A 24,788-nucleotide genomic window follows, 5' to 3' on the forward strand; every position below is an offset into this window, starting at 1 on the left:
CATCCCCTCTGGCAACACAGCAAAGCTTTCCCCTTCCCCGGCCATAGTCCAGGTAGATCCTGAAGGCCAGGGTGACCACTGCCCTGACAGGACACGGGAACCGGCGCAGGCCCGGCCTGCTCCCAGGCAAAGCTCCCAGCCACCCACCCCAGCCTGCAACACTCTGACCCTCACAAGCAGCCAGCGGGCTCCGCCACGGGCCGATGCCCTTCCCGTGGGGACCCCACCCCAGGCGTGCCCTGAAGCAAGAGCACGAACCCCGCCACTCCGGGAGCACGGCCACCGCACGCACCGGCCGCAATCGCCGCCCTCCCGGCACACCCAGACGGAGCAGAGGCGCCTGCTCACGCAGTGCAAGCTCCCCCCGCTTTTGGCCATTCGGAATATACCCCCCGAACTCCGCCACAGCCCCCCGGGCCGGGGGGCGCGCAGCCGCAGCCACCGCCGGGCCGGGGGAGGGCCTGTGCTCCGACAGCACAGCACACGCCCCCACGGCGGCGGGCGGGGCGAGTGGCCCGGCCCGCCCGGAGCCCAGGGCTCCCCAGCAACGCCCCCAGGCCGGGGACGCGCAGGCCCGAGGCCCGAGGCTGCCGGAGCCCCGGCGGGGCGGCGCGGCCCACCCGCCGCAGCGCCGGGCGTGGCGTGCGTGGAGTGTTCCGCGTTGCCGTGACGACGGCCCCGCCCCCGCCGCCCACTCTCGCGAGAGCAGGGGGGCGCGGCCGGCGGCCCGCGCGCCGCCACGCCCCGGGGAGGGGGAGGGGCAGGGGCAGGGGCAGGGGCAGGGGCGGGCCGGCGGCGGGAGAGCTCGGCGGTGACGGCGGTGAGTGGCGCACGCCGCGCTCGGCTGCCGGGGGGCGGCGCGGAGGCCTCCCCCCTCCACCCCCCCTGCTGCTGGGCCGGGCTCGGCGGGGCGCCGCCGGTGCGGCTCCCGGGGCGTGCGGGGGGAGCGGCGGGGCGGGGCGGGGCGGGAGGGGCGGGGCGGCGCCCTGCCCTGCCCTGCCCTCCGCTGCCTGTCGGCTCCTCAGGGGCGGTCTCCGCGCCCGCCCGCCGCGCTGCCCCGGGGCCCGCCCGGGCCCGCCTCAGCCCGCCCTGGGGAGGGGCTTGCCCGCCGTGCCCCGGCCGCGCTGCGCTGCCGCACGTCCGCGGAGCCTGCTGCTCTGCCTCGCCTCGGCCGTGGCCTCGCCGTTGCCGGAGCCCCGTGGCAGGTCGGAGGTGAGCCGTGCCCCGGCCCTCAGCCGGCGGGGTGACGCCGGGGCCGCTGCCGTGCCCGTCGGGGCCGCCCGCCGCCCCGCCTGCTGTGCCGCCGGCCGGGCCCGGGGCCGGCGGCGGAGTCGCTCCGCGTCCCTGGGCGCCGGCCGTTGCCTCCAGCGGCTGTCCCGCCCGCGGGGAAGGCGGGAGTTAGCGGGGGCGGGCAGAGGCGCTGGTGGCTCTGTCCAAGATCTCCTGAAGTCGCCGCTCCTTCCAAGTGCTGTTCCAGCGCCAGAACGCTTTCGTTTGTCCCTAGGTAAGTAATTATTTTCTGCTCAGATGTGGAGTTTTTCCTGTTCCTCCGCTCGGATATTTCATCACCGCGTCGATTTAAAAGTGGCAGAGTCAGTTCCCTGATACAGGGAGACAAAAGGCAGAAGACCATTTTTTTCTGTCACTGTTGAGGGGGGTTTGTCAGTCTGGCAGGTTCTGTGGATGCTGTGCTTCCTTCTTTTATGCTGTCTTTGCAGAATTGTGGCCTTGCAGTATAGAGGCCTCAGGGGCAGAAAACTTGGAACTACAGAAATATTTGTACATTTTCCCCCTACATCTGTTTAACTGTAAAACCTCTAAGGTTGAAGTGACGCCTCAGTAATGCAGTTTGTTTTGATGCTAGCAGGGTACAAAACAACTTACTGGTAGCTTTCATGTTTAAGATAACTGTAGTGTCCTTATGGGAGGAATGAGAGGATGAAAATCTTCATCTGAAACATGAAAGTGCGTATACTTGTGGCTCCTATGCTTGACTGTGATTTGCATGTCAAATTCAGTCAGCTGTATGCATTGGAAGCCTTCAGCAAGGTTCAGAGCTTGCTTCTTTGTACGCACGCACTTAGTGCAACTGTTCAAAGGACTGGAGTGCTGCAGGCACGCTCAGGCTGCCTGACTGGTAGCGTGCAACAGGGAGGGAAAGGGCGTAAGAGCCTTAATCTTGCAGCAGTCCTTTCCATCTCCCCCTTGCCCCGGTAACTTCAGCCGCCTGTTTTGTAAGAAGTGCTGTAAAGAGCTGAGCATTTGTACAGTAAGAAAATCTTTAGGGAAGTAAATGCATTTTTTTTCAGGGAAAATATGCCAAGTTTAGTCCTAGAAGCAGTCCACACAGCAGAAACATAAATTAATGTATTATCTCACTAGATAATTTGTTTTTATCTCTAACTCCATTCCCAGTGCAAGTCAGAATGCGTACTGCTTCATGCATACATCCAGATTTGCACCTTTACTGCCTTCTAAAGTTAAGGTGAGTGGATGGGAGAACAAATAGGATGCCCTAAATACCTGATACAAAGTTAAGCTTCTTCAAGCATGCAAAAGGCTTCTTTTTAAACGTTTTTTTTTTTTTTTTTAAACTGAGGCTAAAATCATTATTTGGTTTCATCTCTTCTGGGTGCCTGTCAAATTTGGTGTGTATGCAGGTAGAATGAAACTGAAGTCTCTGTGTCAGTTCTGGATGAAAGAACACCCACTTGATTAATTTCTGTTTAACTTCTTAAAGAAATTCAAGCCATTTTAATCCTGCAGAGCTCTGAACCTTGGCAACAGTTTTTGGTAGTTAAAAAGAAAAAAAAAGTCAATGAACATACTTAACTGAAGTTGCTTAACTTTGTATGGACTAGAGCGGATTTCTAAAAATTATCAAATTAAAAAATAAAAAATCAGTTCCTTCCAGGAATGGAATATGCTAAAATCTGAATTATGTTTTGTATTCACAAGGTAGTGCACAGGACACAGGAAGAGTCTGAATATAACTTAAGACCATGGCAGCACGCTGGAGAAGAATCCTGATAATATTTGTGGCAGCTGAAGTACTATTTGTGGTAAATACCTTTGAGGAAGAGGATGTACCTGAAGAATGGATTCTTCTTCATGTTGTTCAAGGTCAGATTGGAGCAGGAAACTACAGCTATTTGAGACTAAATCACGAGGGAAAGATAATACTTCAGATGCGGAGTTTAAAAGGTGATGCAGACTTGTACGTATCTGATATGACGCTTCACCCCAGCTTTGACGAATATGAGTTACAGTCTGTAACTTGCGGCCAAGATGTTGTCCACGTACCTGCACACTTCCGCCGCCCAGTGGGAATAGGGATTTATGGTCATCCGTCTCACCTGGAGAGCGAGTTTGAAATGAAAGTATACTATGATCGAACAGTTGTACAGTATCCATTTGGCGAGGCTTCTTACAACCCTGAGGAGATGGAGGCAAACCAGAAATACTCACAGTCTACAGAAGATGAACCTCAGGATGAGGAATCTGTTTTCTGGACTATACTTATTGGAATCTTGAAGTTAATACTTGAAATTCTTTTTTAAATTGATACACACTGGACTAAATCACACTTCAGCCTGTGAAATTGAACAGGAATGACTTGCTGTAATATTTAATACTCTTTGTTATGTTTCCTGAAGCTGTATTCAGGTTACTTTTCCTAAACCAGAAAGGAAGTGGGGGAAAAAGCCATATTTAATTTTATATTGTAAATCCTCCCCATATGTAAAATGAGCAGCAAGCACGGTATTTGCAGTGTTCTTCAGAGATCAGAGCTGAAAAATGAATGTACAGTTGGGATCTTGTTAAATTCACTTGAAACAGGTGCTTAGGAAAATCAACTCCAGTATTTTCTATCTTTTTTACAAAGAAAAGTAAAATAACAAACTGGTGCACTTCAGTGCCCCCTCTCAATTTAGAGCATATTTAAAAAGAAAATCTACTCCTTTTCTGGGGAAGTATCTCCAGTAAAACCAATTAGCAGTGGCTTTTGAGTGTATTGAAGATGAGGAGCCTAGGGTGAAGAAAGGAAAAACCAGTCAGTCACCTAAGGGGATAGATGATCTATATTTTGACTGCTTGTGCTCTACATCAAGTCAGCCATCTGTCAAGCAGAGGGCTGTCCAGTCACTCATCACCTCTGCACATCCATGACCTGAATCAAGTGCATGTTACTTCTTCACTATTACTGCAGGGAGAGTAAGCCTTCAGCTGTTGTTACTTGTCAATACGACATTTTCATTCCTTGTTAAAAGCAATGCAGCATATACTATCTTGAACTTGAGAGGTGTTTTCTTACACCTCCCTTTATAGCTTTTTGTGATTTGATTTTTTTAGCTCATCTTTATGAATAAGTCATTAGCTTGCAAAGAAAATTTCTGCTGAAAGGAGTTTGCAGTACACTCTAAGAAGGTCAGGTCATGCCCACTCTTCCTTGAAAGTTAGTTTTTCCAGGAGTATTTTTTTGCTTTGGTTGAGTCTTTCAAAATAACCAGTTGCTATGCAAACAGTGTATATTTAAATTGCTCTGTAATTTTCTTTTCACAGAGCTTACTGATGAGTGCACTGAAATAAACAAGTACGTTACTATAATGTTATACAAACGGTGCGTGTACAATTTAAATTTCATTAGTGAAAACCTTCTCTTTTTAAGTGGGAATTTGGTTTGTCTCTCTCTATCTAGACATCTGACAGGACATGATTAGTCAGTTGTATCACAAAAAAAAATCATTATATAGCCAAAATTAAAAGTTTATTTGGTAAAAAGAAAAAAAAAAAGTGGTATTGTTCCTCCTAGAGTGGTTGGTTAAATAGCACCAAAGTATCACTTTAATTTGTGCAGTTAAGTTTTGGACAGCAAGTTTTTTGGGTTTTTTTTAGCCCTCCTTGCTGTTTTTCCCCCTTCTTCCTCCTCTTCTGGGTACGGGAGGGTCTTTCTGACAACAATCACAAATCCAGCGACCTAAGAAAAGAAAGTTATCAATTATTGGGAAACTACCTTTGTTACTCACTCATCTAGTTACGCACCTTTCACCATTCTAATAGGTGCTCATCTCTTTGCAGTACTTCCTTTAATGTAAACAACCAATGCTTTTCTTTAAAATGTGAGTATCTTTTCTAAAAGGTATAGAAAGCAGCATATAAAATTCACCCTCCATTGCGGCTCATTACATGTAACAGCTGGCTACACTAATCTTTACAGACCGCAAGAAGTGCCAGCACCGCTAAGGAGGTGGTTATTAGGAAAGAACTTAACAAACTGTGTTTGAGTTTGCGAGTTATATTTTCACATGAATGACCACAGTTTGAGGTTATGGGCAGTTACTCAGAGCAAAAACGAATGGCAGTTGGGGAATGTTGCTCTTCTGCCACAGGTACAGGCTCCCATTCCCCAAACCAGCGTCAGTTATCTCGGTGCAGTCAGGCAGCACAGATTAAACTGCTGGCAGGGGTTCTTCACCAGACCTTGTACTAAAACTCATTTACTGAGGGAACAATAAAGGGTTGAGCAAAGAGCAGAAGCATTTAACTGTTTATATGAGAACAGCTGGAATCATAAAGGCTGCTTTGGTAATTTTATCATTTTGTAGGCATATAACCTATTTTGTTTAGACTCCTAGGTCAGCCTGAAACTTAAATGAGCCACAGAACCTCTACTAAAGTGACAGCCAGTGCCAGTGCTTCCCAAAACAGGAACATACAGTATATTTGAAGTACTGTAGTTACAGGGAATACTGTCACTGCAGAACTTGCAACCACTGAATACTTATTCATGAACTAACTTACCATGGATTTAGTATTACATGAAAAGCAACAGTCCTACCAGTTAGTTATATGTCTGAAGCTTTCTTTACACTGCCTTGTGTCGGCCAGGTGATACGAGTGACCAGGTAATTTAAAGTACAGGCTGCCTGACACCTAGGTACTTCACTTCCAGCTTTGATGTTTAAGAAAAAAAATGGGAAGGAAGGTGTTTTAAATGGTGTTTACAAATATTAAGTTGAGCATTCTTTTTAATTTAGAAACTGAAATAATAGCACAAACACTTTATTAATGTGAAAGCTATACTCCAGCAATATGCAGCAATACAGCCTCTTTACAGGTTTCTTTTATGAAAACAGGTAATTATTCTCAGTGTTCTGTGGATATGGGAAAAAAAAAAACCCACCTAGTTCTGAGTGAGTCTGTTCGGATTCTGTTGCAAAAGCCAATTATATTTCCTATACAGGAATTGCCAGGTTAAACTGTGCACAACCAAATACACAGAAATAAAGCTTATTAAAAAAATTGGGTCCTACAGTGTGAATGCTTTCCTACAGTATTGCTTACTACTCCCCTTCACACTTGTTTTAAACTATTCTTTCAAAAGCAATGCATATATTAATTCTGACAGAGAAAGCCCAGGACTCAGAGAAGGTGGGAAGGGAACAATTAACTCTTACTTCATTACCTGAAGGGATAGCGTCAAGCCCCACACAAAAAGTGTGATAACCACGGTCACATACATCACAGAACATCATTTCTTCTTCATGGTGAGGCTGCCCGCATATAATGCATGTTTTACACTCCATACATTGCCAAGGATAAGTCTTAATCATAGCAACAAGCTCCGGGGTCATATCAAGGCAAGAAGGGTGGCCTAGATTAAAACCAATATTATTACTTTTATGTCTGAAATGAAATTTAAAATTAGTTAGACTGTTTGCTTTTACAGAAGCTGAAGCTTAGCTCACCTCCTGGTGAGATCCCGCAGCCCACTGAATGGGCTAGCACATGTAACATTAAATAGAGATGGAGTCTCAGTGAAGGACAGAAAAGGCAACTGAACTGTTGGTACACAAGTGTAGTACGCTAAATATTTCCACAAAAAGATCTGTCAAACGAACTCCCTTAGGAATCCGCTTAGCGTATGCAGATACTTACCACTGTTGTCACACTGGGAGCAATGTATAAGAGCTTCAGCTTTTCCTTTCTTGTTGGACTCCTTACCCTTCAGACAAATTCCACATATAGCATTTGGAATGACCTTTGGCTGGAAGGGTAGAAGAGGGCTATAAATTCATTCCAGAAGAATTTACAGGTTTAAAAAGGAAATGTCACAACTCCTTAACTCTTAAAATTAATGGACTATCTGTTATGATGTGTGAACCTTAAAACATATGACAATAACTGACAAGCAGTGGCATTAGAACAAATCGTAGATTAACAACATAAAATTTTGCATTTGGTATGCGTAGCGTACCAACATTTTTTTATATGGAAATAAAATTGGAGCCAAAGCATGTACTCGCTTCTTCCTATGAATTCATCAGCTAATACTCCCCTCAATGTAAATTAAATGTGACATAGCATTAAAAATTTCAGTATTTTTTTCCAATATAGAATACTTCTTTATGAGTCTCCATGCAGATCTCCTGTTTATGGAAGAAATTAAATACAATTTTCCATTTGCATGACATTTGTCCCTAAATATAGAAAATTAATTACGAAAGCAATAAACTTGATTTCTGTATCTTTAGTTTTAAAATACCTGGTTAGCTATGCTGTACATGGCTATCTGTTTTACCATTCTTTCTTGTATCCAGTCATAATCACTGTAAGAAACATTTAACTGCAGTTTTACATTCATCATCTCTCTAAGTGATCATCTGGCATGTATTTGGGTCCCTGAGATCCATTTAAAAGGTAAGAGAGAAATAGCAGGCTGTTACAACAAGTAACATTTTGTTTATGTATTCTGTGTCCCAACCCAAGAGATACACCAACGGAGTTTTATCCTGATGAGAACCAAGGAAGAAGTAAGGCATTACAAATTTCAGAAACATTTCGGTAGTTCTATTGTTGAGCTTTGACCGCTGCCTAATGAAATTAGTGAGAAATGCGGTTTAAAATTAATATAGTACTCACTGATGTTAAATCGACTAGTGCCAGAGTTTTAAAAAAATGTTGCTGCAAAGACGCAGCTAGTAGAGGGAGTTCAAGGCATATCCTGTTTTCTAAGGAACTGAACGGCTTGTCAGCAAGCAAGAAGAGTCCCAGTCAACTACCAACTACATGTGGGGAAAAGAATAAAGTTTAATTTTAAAATAAATAAAAGTGAAAACAGAACTATATATAGATATATATAAAAATTACCGAGACCTTTTGCAATACAACTTATCTTTGTGTCTATTTCCCCAGCCAGTTTCTTCTAGCACCTAGCAAGATAATTAGTATCTTGACTCATTTTTAATTAGTCAGGACGCATTGCTTTAAGTTTTCCTAAGTTTTCAATCTGCTTTTTAAGTTAAAACATGGCTACAGTCTGCTTCAAATTGTCTGGTCTAAAGAGTTTCATTTAAGAAAGCAAAACACCATACCAGATGTTTACAGGTAACTTCCTTCAAAAGATGACAGAGGCATTCATACAGACTTTTTTTGCTTATTTATTTTAAAAAAGCAGAGTCAACCTGTTTGATACATAAATATAATAAAACAATAAAAGAGGTCTAACATTCACAAACGTCTCTACAAAATAATAAATATAATGGAAGCAAAAATGCACATAAACTCTTTTACTGTTAACTATTCTATGTCCTACATGTATACCTTTATACCCTGCTCCTCCCAACAAAAGTGGCACATGCTTAAACCTCATCAGTGTTGCAGCATTTACCCTTCTGTTGTTTAGGCTACATTCTAATTTTTTTTAATTGTGTTTTTGTCTATTTCTACGTAAACCAAGCCTTTCTAGAATAGCAAGTGCACTTTTCTAATCAGACTTCTAGTTTGTTACGGATTTGTGTTTTACTGCCTTTAACGTACAGCAGCATACTCCCTTGTGCTCCAGCAAAACTAAAGTGAGCTGCTTTTCGGTCACTGTACCTGCGTTAGGGTATGTGCAGTTAACACTCTGATACACATAATTCTAAAGTTAGACACTGATATAGATGCATTTATTAACTTCCATCTATTCTTACTTCACTAAATTGTGTTCATTAGAAATCGTGCATGTTGGGGGGATGGGGGGGAGAATCACAGCCTATTAATAATAAAATTCCAACAGTATGGAAGTGTTTTTACAAAAATGAAAAAAAAAAAAAAGGCAAGACTATTCACATTTCAAATCAGTTCAAGTTCTACCACCATAAATGGCTTTTAGAAACACTATGAAAAAAGTCTATCAAATCCAAATGGGAAGTCACAATATCCCCTCTAATTAGAGTAAATTTTGCTTTCTACGTCCTCATCTTATTGGGATGAGGAAGGGAGAGAAAATGAATGCAGGGTCAAAATGACGACTGCCTGCTCTGTAAGTTTTCAATTCCACACTGCTGTGCTGCAGCTCTCAAAGTAGGCATTCCAACTACACCATTTTTATAAGGTCCTATTCTGAATATAAAGCGTTCCATTTTCATATACAGTGACCCGAAACAGAAGTGTTGTAAAATATAGTTTCTCAATACATTTCAGTTTTATGTGCAAAAAATCACCTGTACTTTTAACAGTACCCTGTGTGTGCAATTGTAGTAGCCAGTCGTGCAGCAACAAAGACTCACTACTTGTAACATGACAAAATGTAAAACACATGCTAACCGTTCTTTGTTAAAGAACTGACAATAAAAATGGCTCCATATAAAATACATCATTTCTTTTACTCAAAAATAACTCAGTGGAAATGCGTGAATCCTGTAATACTCATAATGTGGCTATAACTATACATTTGCATGTTGATGCCATAGCAATTATCCTTCAGTTTTAACTACATGTAACCAAAAGATTACTGTCCTACAAAAATAGTCAAATATTAGAGAACAATACAGAACACAAGTATTACAAAGATTTAGAATTCACAGGGACAACATTTTAAATCAGTTAAGCCTTCAGCTTGAAGTGCCTTAACATTTAGGCACATATGGTATATCATTATCTGGAGTTTTTATAGACAAACAAACAAGAATCTTTCTGTCTTACCAGTTAAAACAGCTCATGTAATTGTGTTTACTGAAAGCTTTTTAAACATTCCCACAAACAAGAAAGCCAATCCTCTAACCCTCTCAACACAACATCACTGCCTTTGATTTATCAACAGCCTGATGGCTGATGCAGGCAGGGTACACTGACATTGCAAAGATGAGGCACTGTAAGTTTACAGTAATGCCTTGTTACTAACACAATCGGTGATTTTGAACCAGTAAGTAATCGCTACAGGAATCCATTGTCAAAATGCAATGCTGTAGACTACCATTATTCTTCTGCAATTAGAAGTTCAGAACTTTGCAAAAAGTTCTGCTCCATCAGCCCTCTCTCTATGCATTCATGAGGCCATTAAGTAGATTGGACTAATCACTCAGGCATCTCACAGCTAAGCGCAGCTTCTGCAAACCAGTGGCACACAATCGCTAATGTCAAGTTAAACAAAGCTAAAAAAAAATTTCAAGCTCCATCTCTGGATTTCATGTTCATGGGAATATTGGTATGTATTCTGTGTCTACAACAATTTGCAAAGTTACATATAAAAAAATATACATATGGTACCACAGTCTAAATCTCCATAGTTTGCATATTTCTTAGTAAGTTCCTGAAAAGAGAAAACACAGCTGGAGCTTGCTATCTGTTATAAACTTGTACAGATACTGTATGTAGAGAAAATTTATCAAAGCTGTCCAATTCTTGCTGGAAATTAGCTTCTTAACGTAAGCTATAGTTTATTTACTATTAACTTGGTAAATACAGATAGTAAATACTGACGAATATAAAATGCAAGCCATCAACAGCTCACTTTTGCTGAGACAGTTTCTTAATATGCACAATCTTGTCACTGACAAAAATGTTCCTTTTTCCATAACCTCTCTTAACAAGCATTCCTGATTGCTAAATGCTAAACCCTATCACAATGTAGTGTTTTCCCTCTTTATAGGCCTATTCCTGCTCCCACGTGAGTCAATGGAAAATTCTCGTTCCTTTCAGTGGAACAGGACTAGGCAATAGTGTGCTTTAAAAGTGTTACATTATATTCAGATCCTCTCTTAGTATGCAGAATAATAACACATAAATAATGCATGTCAATTCCCATTTCTTCTGAAATGTATTTTTATCTTAATCTTATTTTTATCTTAATTTTTGAAATTATTATACAGTAATACTGATAATTTGGGTCTTAGGTTTGGCAATCACTGCTTGCCAGCTGAAATGTCTTAACATCCTCACCAAGTGTTTAGCTTGGATAAAAGCATATTGCCCACAAACGTTTCTACATAGTATGAACTACATAAAAAGCTATTTTCCATACACTGTTAAAGTGGTTACATAGTGTTGCCTATACAACTGTAGTAAGCTTCTTGCCTTCCATCCTATAGATCATAACATCTCAGGATGAAAGACTGCATTTAAAACGAACATCATAACAATATGTTCAGCCACACAGCTGCACTTTACAGCACTGATCTCTTGGTATGCTGCCACACTAAATAGTAGAAAAAAACATAATGGATACTGAATGCTAGTTTTGAACTGGCAAGTAATTCTGACTGCTATGTTAAGGCAGCCAGAAAGATGTAGAGTTCCAATGATAAATACACAATGGATTTTTCTGATGTTACTGCCTGGGAATCTGAGAAGTTAACAGAGGCCACTGTATAGCTAGGGTAAAGGAAAGCCCCACATGAAATAAAAGCAAAAAGGAAGTAAGGAAGCAGATGGAGCACACAACAGGAGAGCAGCTAGTGAAGTACAGCAAGCAGAAGTTCCATATTATTGAAAAAACCCAAATATCTCAGGGAGAGGCTGGTCAGTAAAGAAGTTCAGTCAGGGGCTTTTTTCTTCTACCTTGTACCCAGGAACTGATTTGGATAATACAGAACGTTTGGAACCATCTTTTCTTGGAGTAGCACTTTTGTCTCTTGTTTTTTGTCTTCCCTGAAAAGAATCCTCCTGGTTGTCTGTGGCGCAATCACCTTCAGATACATTGCCAGACGAATTGTCCTATAATAAAAATACCATAGCTATATTTTTTATTTTTTGGATAGACAGACAAGTCTTTCCTATGCCCCTTAGAGCCAACTAAGGTAAAAGAAGGATACATCTTTCCTTCTGCAAAAGCATAGGGTACATCACAATCTAGAACACCTTTGCTCATAACCTTCATTATCTATTATTTCTCATGCTAAGAGACTGGCATCAGCAATAGCAGTCATGGTTTCCATTTGATTTTGATATCAGAATGGGGAGCACAACAGTGTAATTCTTTGAACCGTTTTCCTTTAAAAGTCAGCAAGAAATCCACTATACGCAAGATGCCGTTTACAAAGTAAAGGGCCAGCAAAAAGTTAAAAGTGCCCTTGCCATGCATTTGAAGTGTACTACCAAATAGCATTGCCTTGAATTAAACATGTGAAGGTTTTTTCTGCCACCCTCATCTACTATTTTCACCAGGAGCAATCTAAATATTTCATTTGAATTGCAGCAGAAGAATGCCATCAAAGGCAAAACACATTTCAATATTTAATGCAGAACCAAACAACAGAATTTATGCTGCAGTTAAAGCATTTTTTTTGAGGAATGAGGAGGCAAGAAAGAGGGGAAGAGGTTCAAAGAGGGTGAGAGATCAATGTAAGCATAATTAAGAGCAGCAGCACAAGATTTTTTTCAGAAAAGCGTTACTAAAGGCCTCCAAAAAGCTCCAGAAGAAAGCAATACGATTAAACATATTTATTACAATAAAAACCGAAAGGCCAAATAACAGTGGTGCCCTACAGTAAACGGCACTCTGTACAAACATAATAGTAATCAGCCTGTGCCCCAGAGCCTAAAATCAAAACAGACAAAACAGACACAGTGCAGAGGGAGAAGTGTAACACAAAAGCAAAGCAAACTATGTGGCAACAAGAAATGGTAGGTTTCACCATTATTTTAGGGGAAGGGTTATTTAGGACAGGCCCATTAAAACACTACAGAACAGGAAAATTGCTACCTGACTCCAACAATGGGGAGGGTGAAAAAGGAAAAAGCATAAAGCATATTTTAGGACTCACCTAGGAGTAGGACTCACCAGGGAGATCTGACAAATGGTAGGTAGCCCAAAACTCAGGAAAAGAGGCCTGAGAACTGCCCACCTTTGTGTTCAACAGATATTTTTCCCGAACAATATGCCCCAATGACTAGCAAAGAACCTCTGCTCCCATAGCCAAACCCACTTCACAGGAATCTCATTTTAAATTTTCCCTACACTTTTCCAACAAGAGGACATTTTCCTTTCTGCATTCTGTCACCAAAAAGACTTCTGAACTTCTGTGAAAAATGAAAGGATGGTCCGCTCGGTCCACTTACTTTTCTTTACCATTAAGGGGAATGGAAGTCAGTGGAAAAGGGAACTGGGAAGAAATGATTAAAGACCAACTGTAAAAAAGCTGGACTGTGATTAAACCAAAATTTTGAGTTGATATTTAGCATTCTAAGTTTATATGATTTCTTGTTCTCCAAAAATGCCAGCAGAAAGGGTGTATTAACAGCTGTCTCTCCCTTGTTAGCCTACAAGCATGACCCCCTCTTTTCTTCTTCGGTTAGGAGTAGCTTATGAATATTCAAACAAAATAAACGTTTACATGGCAAAATTTAGCATTATATATACCCATCAGCTAACATGTTCGTCAATTGAACTAGAAACTGTTAAATGCACCTGTGATTTTACATTCTATTTCTCTTAAAATTAGGGTTAAACTTCTGGAAAGTCGTTGTCACCAACACACTAACTACACCAATACACCAGTGGTTCAGTCGTACTCAGACAGCTCATCTGAAGCTCGGCTGCTCCTGAACACTTAAAACACTATCAAGATAGGTATGTGGAAGTTTCCCTTAACTTCCAGTAACAGTTAATTTTACATTTGCATAAATAGAACATAAACATCTTTTTAAAGATGTATTGTAAAGCAAAAAACAAGTGCTTTTTGCCTTCCCTTTAAATTGGAATAAAGTAACTGTTTCTGTATTGAATACTTCCTGCTTCTATGTCACAAGAAGAAAAAGTTATCAGGCTATCAATACTTTTGCTTTAGTGACAAACTCTGTGGGACTTAAATAGCAAAATACGCTGTGACCTGAACTACAATGTTCATTCCCCTCATAAATGCTAGCAACTTCCCCTTGGGGAAAAGGGCATAATGAAGAGCTGCAGCTGGGAAGATTCTTCAAGATTTCTTTAAAAAGAAGGAAGAAAGGGCCTGAAATTTCAAATATTTATTTGATTTACTTTAAAAATGGATCAAAACAGAAAGCTGGAGAGCAATGTTATAAAATAAAGAGAAGTACTAAAAAAAGGGAACACACTTTTAGTTTATGATTCTCCTTCTTTTTGCAAATGTTAAAGACTCTACTAAGAAACTACCGAAACTAACAAAAGCGAAGGGAAAGGATTTTTTTGTTGAAGAATACTTTCAATTTGTCTCACCGAATTGCCTTTGGGTTTCCGTTTTTCATCACCTCGCCCTTCCTCTGCATCATCTGAATCTCCATCACTGTCTAACGCAGGCAGCTCTGGATCCAGAGGAGGTTCATAAAGAGCTGTGTTTAATGGCAAGTAACGAAGTTCATCTGGAGAGTATCTAAAGTTAAAAAATAAATAAATTAATTAAATTAATTACTGTGTACTTTATGCATAAATATTAAGTCACACAGCATACAAGGAGTTCAATGAGAAAGAGTAAGAAAAGCTCCCTTTTTTTCAGGAAGGCACATAAAAGCATGCAGTTCTGAAAACATAGGAAACATACTAATTTCTCCTCCCAAATGTGAAACCATCTAGTACTTGTCTTCTTTGTATAGCAGATATTTGTGGAACACAGGAGTAGTATTATTTGCAATGTTCCAAACCTACATAAACATAAGAGGTCATGGAAGCCCAAAATATTTTTAACTAATCCACGTTACTATGCCCAACAGACTATATACACTTTGTTTATAAATGTACAGTGCCCACGTAGCATGTGCACAACAATTCTAATGCAGGGCACACCAACAGCTAGGGTCCAAAGCGAAATAAAGAATATAGCTATATGTCAGAGTTCCTTGATTATTGAAGGAGAACAAAAAATGCATGTAAAAATATAATTTCAGAAAAATGTGAAGATCTAATCACATTGCTTATAGCCAGATACAGCTTAACATGTGTAATCCACCCTTTTGGTTTTTTAACCTTAAATACCAAGAAAAAAGTGAAAGTCCTCTTACTATTAAGGACAAGCATTGTAAGGAGTAGGATATTATTTTTATGCATATTTTGAAAGGTTGTGTCCTTCATTAAGAAGAATAAGCAGTTTCCCTTGCAGCTTAAAAGTGCAAAATAAACAGGCTATCTAGTATTTTTAATTCAAGTAATTTAATAAAATTGAAGTCCTTCAAGAATGTCCTGCAACATGCAGATTTGGGGTCGGCTGTATGCACACACACCGTAACGAGCAAGGTATATGCAGATAAAGAGCTTCTCTAAAGAAAACCATGCATGAATAGGATGAGTACCATCTCTGTTGTACAGATGGTAAGACTTAAGCAACAATTTTCAAATCAGTATGTATTTGTCAAATAGGAGCATACCACTGGTAAAGTCTTAAATTTGTGTAGACAGTCAAGTACACATTTTTCATGAAACATAAAGATCCAACTAGCGATACCTTTCTCTCTCACTCACAAATCCAACATTAAACTTAGCCCACAAGACCAATCAATTTTTTTTTTTAAATTAAGAACTTTCTAAAAGTTTAAAAAAGGACAGTAAGACTGTCACACGGAAAACATGTGATCACAAGCCAGAATTACATTTTGATATAGCAACATTAACCTTAGCACACATGCAGAGGCAGATGATAAGTAAACACATGAGGGTGGCAGGAGTGAAATCAATGTCTCCTTTTACTACAGTAAATAGCTGAGCAGGCCAAATCTCGGGCACTGCAATACATCAGCGGAGACAGTACTCTTGCAGCCAGTACTGTTTTGCTGACAAAAGCTGTCATGCTATGCATCTATTGAACTAGCAAGGGTCTCAAACATAAAATTAATTCAAAACCTTACAGTAAATACACTGAAACATTTTCCATCTGCTAGATGTAGAGCAAATACATCAGTGCAACAGAATCAGCAGTTAGGATGCTTTTAAAATACCTTTTGTAGTACTCCTGGAACTGGCCGGGTATGAGAGCCACTGGATAAGGACTAACCTTTGTCCTCTCTGTAGGTAAGATTTTGTATTTTCCTTGAGGCACCTGGATAATCTGTATTGTTTAATACAAAACAATGACGTTTTTGTTTCACATACAAACTTTTGAGCCTTCCTCACCATCTACCCCCCAAATATTTTTTAACTAGCCAGTTTTACTGAGTTGAAACAGCCACCTGACTTCTCTCATGGGAAATCCAATTCATTAAAACGGTAAGAGATCTCACTCCCAAAACAGGATTAGGGATTAAGTCCAATCACTAAGTATCTAGTGAACTGAATGAATATTCATAGTAAGACTACTGCTAACAGTAGTCTTATGTAATGTAAAATAATTTAAAAATAAAAATCTAACAATTGAAACAGTAAATATTAACTTTTGTGACTGGCATCTTTAGCATGAATTATCATTGTTGGTCCCTATTAGTAGAGGGTAGCAAGAACACTTTCACCTAATTCTGAAACCAGACTGTACTATAAAAAAATCCCATTAATAATACGAATATATGGAAAGGAGAAGCTTACAAAGAAGTTTTCTTTCCCTTAGAAAGAAATAAAACTAATTATCCACTATCTTGTCTCTAACATGGGTCAATACCAGAAAAATGTAAACTTTCCATAATAGACTGACATGCAATAATTTACATAGAGAAAATTTTTGCTTTACTTTCTTTACACAAGCAGAGTAGTCCTGCTTCAAAATGCCAGCTAATTTTTTTTTTAAATCAGGCACAGAAGCATGAAATATATCTAATACAAAAATAATACAACACCTAACAAAAACAAGGGCATAACATTGACAGGCAGCACTCTTTTAGAGGATAAATGCTTTACTTTTTTACCCTAGTTATCGTTCAGGTAAAATTTTGCAGGTGTTCCAAAAAAGAATTAGCCATTTATATGAATAGATACAATAGCAACAGAAGCTTCTTAGTAACCTAAACATCCCTCTTAGTTTTATGCTACTACCAGCAGATTAAAGACATGACAACAAAGTAACACTGAAATTTTTAAAGCTTCCTGAGACAAGTATTTTCAAGTTAAAAAAAAAGTTTTCACATTAAATATATTTGAGATTATTTTTAGCAGTGTTACCCATTTAACAGCACAACCGTTTAAGTCCCTACATGACTGAAACAAGACTAATCAAAACCCTTGATAATAAAATAGTTAAAATGGTACCAAAATCAACTTTACTAAAACAAGCAAGGAGCTACCTGTTGACATTGATAAGAAATTTAAATCTGCCTACATGTGTCTGTAAATCAAAATAGGCTCTTCTTTCTTCCATCCGCTCTCGGTTTAAATTGCTGTTGAATTCTGCAGCTTTCTTGGCAGCTTTTTTAATATACTCTGGAACTTTACTGGCTTCTACCTTCTGTGTGTTCTGCTGCTGCATTTGCTGCAATAAAACCAATTTTATTAATTCACATACATTTCAATATCAGTTCAAGAACAGTCTTTTCTTATACACCACATGTTACAGATCTGGTTCATTTATATGCTAGTTACTTACAGAGTACTCTTTATAATGATCTGTTATTCGCTGACGTTCTTTCTCTTGCAGTATAACAGAATACTCAGCATGTTTGGCAGGGTATTCTTTAATCATAAGATCAATTACTTCATCACTACGCAAAGCTGTTAGACCTAAAATAGATAAAAGCAATAATGATGCTATCTGGCAAAACTAACTGTAGGTTATTTATATCCCACAATGACCAACTCAAGATTTTGAGCAGCTAAAGACAACAACCTGCTGTGCACAACACTTCTTTCTCTCTCTCTCTCTCTCTCTCTCTCTCTCTCTCTCTCTCTCTCAAGTAGGAATGAACTTGTACCATTTAGCTTTCAAGGCTGATTAGGAGTTTGCCTCTACCCAACGAGGCAAGGCTCACTTCTTTTCTTGCTTACAGCTACAGACCCCTTCACATTGACTCAGTCACCTACTAAACTCCCCTGTAAGGCAGAACCTTTGTTCTAAGCAAGATCTGGTGAACTGCTAGTTTCAGTTTCCAGTATTGGTGAAGTGTTAGTTTCACTAACTTGCAGAACCTTAACTGAAATTATGAGGTTTACATAACCTCTCTATACAAGTCAAGGAAGAATTACTGCGAGGGCAATTCAGAGCAGCAAACTGCACACAGAGTCCTGACTCCCAATTAAAGCATTTGAAGTTCAGAAGTCAGAATGCCTCACTTTGCAGCTACAATGCAGAACTCCTCCTTTAAAGGTTCCAACACAGCTAATCTCCAAACATTGACAACAGAATGGAGGTTGACTTATGTTACTACCACTGATTATAAATATAACCTTAAAAAATAGGGATAGCTAACTCAGCGCACATGTCTACTGGATCTATGAGGCAGAATATCGCATTTTGCTTCTATTGATAAAAATTAGATATTGTTCTCTCTTGCATACTTAAGTTTAAAAAAAAAAAATCAAGAGAGCTGGCAGGTGAGAAATAAAGGTGGTATACCAAAGACTGTTAGTATATAAAATGACATTACATTTGCACAAGCCCATGATATACAGAAAAAAAATGCGACAGGCATCATTTAATCTCTAACATGCTTCAAGTCACATGTATTAGCAGAGGAAGAAAAAGATACCTCAAGCTCTTTCAATATAAGCCACATCAATGACAACATTTCATTTCAAGTACATGAAAGTGCTTTAATACACAACCTTCTAACATCTAACATATAAGCTGAATCATATAAGATATACTAATGTTTCCTGAGTTCCAACTAACACAGCAAAACAAGACTGATGTACTTTTTAATTTGAAAAATTATGGTGTTCTCTGTTCTAGAAGGAGAAAAAGGTTCTAAAAGTTAATTTACAACATAGAAAGGATTTTGCTAAGTAATTAGAATAGATCCAAAATTTATTTTTTGTATAATAAATCTGGAATACCGATACCTCACGGACAATTTACACAAATTAATAAGAATTTCAGAATTTACGTTTTCAGTTGAGAGTGATGCAATTCTCTACCAAACTGAATCACATTTTCAGTGTGTCATATTTTCAATACTGTAACAAGGAATCTAACAATTGTTTTCTTACCTAGTGTGCACTGAGTCTCTGTGATAACATTTAGTTCTCTGAGGTAGAGTTTCTCCTTGTGAGATAGATCTCGTCTTTCTAAATCTCCAAAGAAAACAAAAAAACAGCAATAAAAATGTGCACCGTTACCCAACCTCCCCCATAAACAGTGTAAAAGTATTTTGACAATTTTATTTCCAAGCAGTGAGAGTCTGTATTATACTACTATTCCTACAAACACGATAATTTTATAAATTAATTTAAAATTTAATATACACTGTAGGGACACGTCAATTTTTCCAAGTACCCTGCCCGTAGTTATGTATTTACAGAAATACTGAAGAAACCTGACATATGAGCTCAGATGCAGAAAACACTATCAAGCACCAAAGGTACATTCTTTCTTTCTTTTAATATGCCTTTTAAAAATAAATTCTATGACAGAAGAACGAGATTTGGCAATTCTGAATAATGAAGGCTCAAATCCTAGAACCTCCCCAATTCATTTTCTAAAATTGTCCCACAGTGTAGAACTGTTGCCACAATTCAGGAGCAGAATATAGAGATATAGCCATATAGTAAGAAATCACCAACAAAATACTTAAAAATAAAATTGAGGTCAGTTTTCAAAAGGTACTTGCTGATCTAACCCCCAAATCCAACTTGTTTACAGATTTTTCAGTGGCAATATCAAAGTCTTAAATTACTTTGAAAACCATAGGATAAGTTTTCAATATGCCAGTAACAAAAATAAGAAGTACAACATACATAATTCAGATCTGCTTTTGCCACGATCTTTTTTTAATCAATTGGCTCATGCTATAGTCAGAAAGACACAGATTACATCCAAACTGTATGAAGACCAAGATTTTTAGAAGAAAAAGTATTTAAAAATAAATACCTGGATATTTTCTTTTAAAGGAAGTCACACCCAAATATTCACTGACTTGCTCCTGAAGCATATAGTATTCTCCTGTTTCATCTGGTGGCCACTTGTATTCTATCAAGTTTTCAGCAGGAAAATAGCTGTATCTAAGTATAAGAACAATGTTAGAACAAATCAAAGAATCCTTAAGAGGGATACTTACATTTCTAGAAATGCAATAATTCCTATTTATATGTCATGAACAACATCTATGATGTCGGACAAGCACTTTAGAACACTGCATCCTATTAACCCATTCCAAAGTCACTTTGTTACACCCCACTTCACATGTATTTCTCCAAACCAGAATTTATCAATATGCTGAGGGACAGAACATGCAGAAAGGGATATCCATGACAGTGGATAGGAGGCCAGGAAAAGCAGGTACTACAGTGTCAAAATTCACTCAAAAAATATGTAATATTTTAAAAACATGTAAGCTGTGCTTCTGGATTGGAAATTAGATGCAGCACATTTTGTGTCGTTTTAAAATGCAATGTCTTAAAATATGCTGGGAGAAAAAGACAGCTAGCTACTCATAGGACATTGCCTCCATTCAGAAAGATATATGAAGAATATACAAGCAAAGAAAGAAGAGCTAATACCTAAGCATATAGAACTATACAATAAGACTAGCAATAAAAAAGTGGGAATTGTAAAAAATAGTATTACCCAAGGTCCTGACTAGAAGTTTCACAGCTCCGAGAACTGTCCCCTGAGCCCATACGTCGTCTTTTGGATGGCTGGCTGCCGTCATTGGAATTTTCTTCTGTGTCATCCTGAAATGAAAATGAAAATAAATATTTAAAAAATTAAGAGTACTCAGCAGATAATGTAAAACATCAAAAAATATTGCAAGGCAATCCACAGTTTAAATATACCTGAACTACTGAGCTATTTAATAACATTCTTTACAAACAACTCATAGGACAGTTTACATAGCAAATTATCCTTTGCTACAAACTAGCTGCATGACACATAGTGGCACAGAAGGAGAATTGGGTAGTTTCTCACCTGTTGCCTAAGTAGAGCACTGAATAGACAGAGCTGTGGCTCTGACCACCAAGTTCATCGTTCTTGATGTAAACTACCTATGGCATCAGCATGGCCAGACAGCTGTAGACCCAGCAAACTTCTCTCACTGGTGACAGTCAGGGGCAAGACTAATTGACTTAATCAGGCTAGCCCTCAAAAGCAACAGCAAGGGCAGAGCAAAAACACCAAGCCTTTGCTGAGAGCTGATGCTTATAAAATCAAGGGAAATATTACCAAAAGCAACACACGAGTTTATGGACATACAGCTAAAATAAAAGGAATGGTATACAGTTTACAAAAAGATATGATTACAGCAAGTAGCAAAGATGTGTCGGGGAGGGTGGGGGAGAGAAGAGAAAAACTGAAGTTGTATTGCAACAGATACAGAAGATAAATTTCATCTTCAGAACAAAGCTATTACAAGGGAACATTTAGAAGTTAACTTACAAGTGTCACTATTCAGATTTCATGAGATCTCTATAAAGAAAGGGAATAACGGGTGAAGAAAAAAAAAATGTAAGAGAGTTCTGTAAGATCTAGCAGACCAATGATTCCATTGGTCTTCTTGTGCTTTGCTGTCTAGTAATGCTACACAACTCCTACCTAGTGCTCATCATCAACAACTCTCAAAGCGTTTAGTGATCACACTTGCATGATTACAGTTGAGAAACGGAAGGTAGAAGTGTTCAAGCGAATCACCTATTGTCACCAGCAGCAGAGGCAAGAACAAGACAGCTCTTTAAGTAACCGAAACTCTGAAGTGGCGTGGTATGAAAGAATAGTGTTTCATAACTTTTGTGAAAAGTTTAAGAAAGAAGAATTAACCTGCCAGAAATAAGTGGATCAAGCCCACAATTACACTTACGTATTAAATAACGCCAAGAACAATTATTAGGTCTACCTTAGCTAATGTCTTCCATTCTAGTATGTTTTACACATCATATCACTTGAAATGTCATTTAAAAAGATTCCAGCAAATGAGAATAAATTGCTTTTGTTATGTAACATTTCACAGTTCTATAATCAAGACAGGCCAGAGGGAAAAATCATTTGTCTCCTGTATTTTTGGTTTATTTCATGTTTTTCACAATTCTTTACAATTTTTTTTTCTTTCTTGTGGATTAGTAAGAGTACCTTTCGTACAATAAGAACAAAAACTTAAAAGCAAAATGTAAAGAAACTGTGCTTTCTTAATGCAGCTATGCTTAAAGAATCAGGTAAGTCGCACCTCCACTAGTACTACTAATAATACTGTTTCCTAGTACTGCTGAGAATACCCTGTATAAACTTAATTAGACAAACCAAGTAGCAGTCCCCAATCAAAACAATATCACACTAGGGTATTTTGTGACACAGCTATGTCTCATCAGCAGTTCATCCCTACTTCCCACATGAAACATTAATGCACTCCAAACCTTTTCAACTATTAGACAAAAACATGAACAGGGCCAAAGCCATGCTTTGCTATGCCAAAGCTACCACGAGACTTCAAAACATTTTTAAAAGATAGATCTTAACCTGCCAGTTAAGAGGAAGTGCTGTGCATCAGTTTCTCCTTTTGCTTTGAAGTTTTCTTTTATTAAATCCGGTACCGTTAAAAAATATGAGCACCCATACCACAGGAGAGACGAATGTCCCCTGTTTCTGTCTTGGCTTTCTTACTTGCTGAAAACTTCAGCAAACTCAATCACACAGGCTCACAGGCTAAAACACCCTAGGAAACGAGTCAGTTTGACGCCGAGGACTTTGCAGAAAAAGCGAAAACATTTGCATCGTGATCTAAGTCACACTCTAGTTCAACCACTGTTACTGGAGCGAAAATAAAAATCAGGGGCAGTCTCGTGGCTTTCTTTACATGGAACGTCAAACATTGCCAAAAAAAGCCCCGTCTTCCCTTGAAAACGCCTGTTTCTGTAAAACGCCTGTTAGTCCTTACGAAATAAGGTTACATTACGAATTCCTGGTACGTCTATCAATTATAAGATCTCCGTAACGATCCTTTATTATGTAATCGGAAAGCCTGAATTACCAAGACGTCTTTCAAAAAGTAACTGCCAATCTGCATCCGAGCGTGGGTGCGGGAACAGCAGCAAGTACTTGGTGCCGCCAGCCCAAGCAGCGCCCGGGAAGAGCGGGTACCATCTAGCAGGCCTAGGCAGAAGAGCCTGCGACTAGACCCAAACTTTGCTGGGTGCGACGCTGGGGCGCTGCCGCGGCGCGGAACGCGCTGCCGCGCCGCGCCCGGGGAGGCGCGTAAGGACTTTTAGGAGGGAGGACGGCCCCCGGGCACCCAGCGGGGCCTCGCCCCCCCAGCCCCGGACCCGCCCCCGAAGTTCGGCCCGGGGCGCGGGAGGGCGCCAACCCCCCGCCGAGAGGCTGCCCGCCGCCGCCCGGCTCCCCTGGAGGCGTGAGGCGAGCCCGGGGAGGGTCACGGCGCCCACGCGGGGGGGCCGGGCGAGGCCTCCCGCCGAGGCGGCTGTTGCGCCGCAGCCCCAGGCCGCCGCGCCGGGCCCGCAGCCCCGCGGCCGCCGCCCGCTCTCACCTTCGAGGACTGGGCGCCGGGCGTGGCCGGGTCGCTGTCGCAGAGGCGCGGGGACAGGACGGCCGCCATGACCGCCGCGGGGGCCGCCGCCGGCTGGGCGAGGAGAAGCGCCGCCGCCGCGCGACCCGGCCTCGCGCCGCGCCCGGCTCCGCCCCCCCTCCCCCTGCGGGGGGTGGCAACGGCCCCTACCGGCCAGCTCGCGCACGAGCGCGGCGGCTCGCGCAGCTCCTGCTCCGCCCCCCTCCGGGCAGCCCGCGGCGACCCCGGCCCGCGCCGCCGGACCGGCACCCGGCCCGCCCCGCCGCCGCCAACGCCGCCGCGCGGGCCCGGCGCCGGGGCCCCGCCGCCGTCGCCGCTGCCGCGCCCTCCTCCTCCTCCTCCTCCTGCTGCTGCTGCCGCCGCTGCTCGGGCGGCCGCGCGGCCTGGCCGCGAGCGCGGAGCCGAGCCGCCGCGGTAGCGCTTGGGCAGGAGCGCGGGGCGGAGGGGCAGCATCGCCCCGCGGCGGGTAGCGCCGAGCGCCGCCGCCGCCGCTGACCGGCGCGGGAGCTGGCACCCAGCAGGGCTGGGCTGCTCCGCCGCCAGGCTCCCGTCTCCGGGAACGTCAGCCGGGGACGAGCTACGTTTGTGAACCATCAGCCCCCGCAGGAGGGGGGTACGGGGGGCGGGGGGCGCACTCGGAGGAGCCGGCACGAGCGCGCTCGCTCGCCCCTGCGAGGAGGGCGCTTGAAGCCGGCCCCGCCGCTGCGCGGAAGCGCCGAGCCAGCTGCGCGCCGGGCGGCGCCGCGTCCCGCTCCCGCCGTTGCGGCCGGGCGAAGGCGGAGCGTGGCCCTCCCCGGCAGGAAAGACCCTCGTCCCGCCGGCGCCGGGGCGGCGCGCACGCCCGCCCGCTCGCACGCGCGCAGCCGGGCTCCATGGCCGCGCACGGCCGCCGCGCCGGCGAACAAAGCGCAAAGCCGCTCCCCCGCGGGAGCCCCGGCCGCCGCCCCCGGGGGCTCGCCCCGCTACGGGGGCTCGCCCACCCGCCC

At 41.8% G+C, this 24,788-nt stretch overlaps 2 protein-coding genes across 6 annotated transcripts; one reads left to right on the forward strand and one right to left on the reverse strand.

Moving 5' to 3' along the window:
- Positions 1-1,022: 1,022 nt before the first annotated feature.
- C3H6orf120 (chromosome 3 C6orf120 homolog) lies at positions 1,023-4,118 on the forward strand. Of its 3 annotated transcripts, XM_075495830.1 has the most exons (3): positions 1,023-1,504; positions 2,416-2,485; positions 2,959-4,118. In XM_075495830.1, the coding sequence occupies exon 3, from the start codon at positions 3,003-3,005 to the stop codon at positions 3,558-3,560; it is 558 nt and encodes a 185-aa protein (XP_075351945.1). In that variant the 5' UTR covers positions 1,023-1,504; positions 2,416-2,485; positions 2,959-3,002; the 3' UTR covers positions 3,561-4,118. The 3 variants fall into 3 exon arrangements, with proteins under 3 accessions (XP_075351945.1, XP_075351944.1, XP_075351946.1); XM_075495829.1 differs by lacking the exon at positions 2,416-2,485; XM_075495831.1 differs by lacking the exon at positions 2,416-2,485 and having other exon boundaries at positions 2,963-4,118.
- A 720-nt stretch (positions 4,119-4,838) lies between these two features.
- Positions 4,839-24,786, reverse strand: PHF10 (PHD finger protein 10). 3 transcript variants are annotated; one of them, XM_075495822.1, is made up of 12 exons: positions 23,764-24,786; positions 20,859-20,965; positions 20,163-20,293; positions 19,283-19,360; positions 17,724-17,857; positions 17,460-17,609; positions 16,153-16,262; positions 14,444-14,597; positions 11,824-11,979; positions 6,940-7,048; positions 6,467-6,655; positions 4,839-4,978 (listed from the first exon to the last, which is right to left on the reverse strand). In XM_075495822.1, exons 1-12 carry the CDS (start codon positions 24,394-24,396, stop codon positions 4,893-4,895), a joined length of 2,037 nt encoding a protein of 678 aa, XP_075351937.1. In that variant the 5' UTR covers positions 24,397-24,786; the 3' UTR covers positions 4,839-4,892. The 3 variants fall into 3 exon arrangements, with proteins under 3 accessions (XP_075351937.1, XP_075351936.1, XP_075351938.1); XM_075495821.1 differs by having other exon boundaries at positions 19,283-19,366; positions 23,764-24,508; XM_075495823.1 differs by lacking the exon at positions 11,824-11,979 and having other exon boundaries at positions 19,283-19,366; positions 23,764-24,503.
- Between the last annotated feature and the right edge of the window lie 2 nt (positions 24,787-24,788).

This window comes from Mycteria americana, chromosome 3 (assembly GCF_035582795.1).
Source record: "Mycteria americana isolate JAX WOST 10 ecotype Jacksonville Zoo and Gardens chromosome 3, USCA_MyAme_1.0, whole genome shotgun sequence".
NCBI classification, from domain to species: Eukaryota; Metazoa; Chordata; class Aves; order Ciconiiformes; family Ciconiidae; genus Mycteria; species Mycteria americana.

What these genes read in the sequence shown, in the direction of transcription:
- C3H6orf120 (XM_075495830.1), top strand. Translation starts at nt 3,003, where the DNA reads ATGGCAGCACGCTGGAGAAGAATCCTGATAATATTTGTGGCAGCTGAA.
- PHF10 (XM_075495821.1), bottom strand. Translation starts at nt 24,396, where the DNA reads ATGGTTCACAAACGTAGCTCGTCCCCGGCTGACGTTCCCGGAGACGGG. An exon ending in ATTTTGATTTACAGACACAT is followed by an intron (nt 16,263 to 17,459) that starts GTAGGCAGATTT and finishes TAAACAATACAG; the next exon opens with ATTATCCAGGTGCCTCAAGG. An exon ending in GCTTGACGCTATCCCTTCAG is followed by an intron (nt 4,979 to 6,466) that starts GTAATGAAGTAA and finishes TTCTTTTCTTAG; the next exon opens with GTCGCTGGATTTGTGATTGT.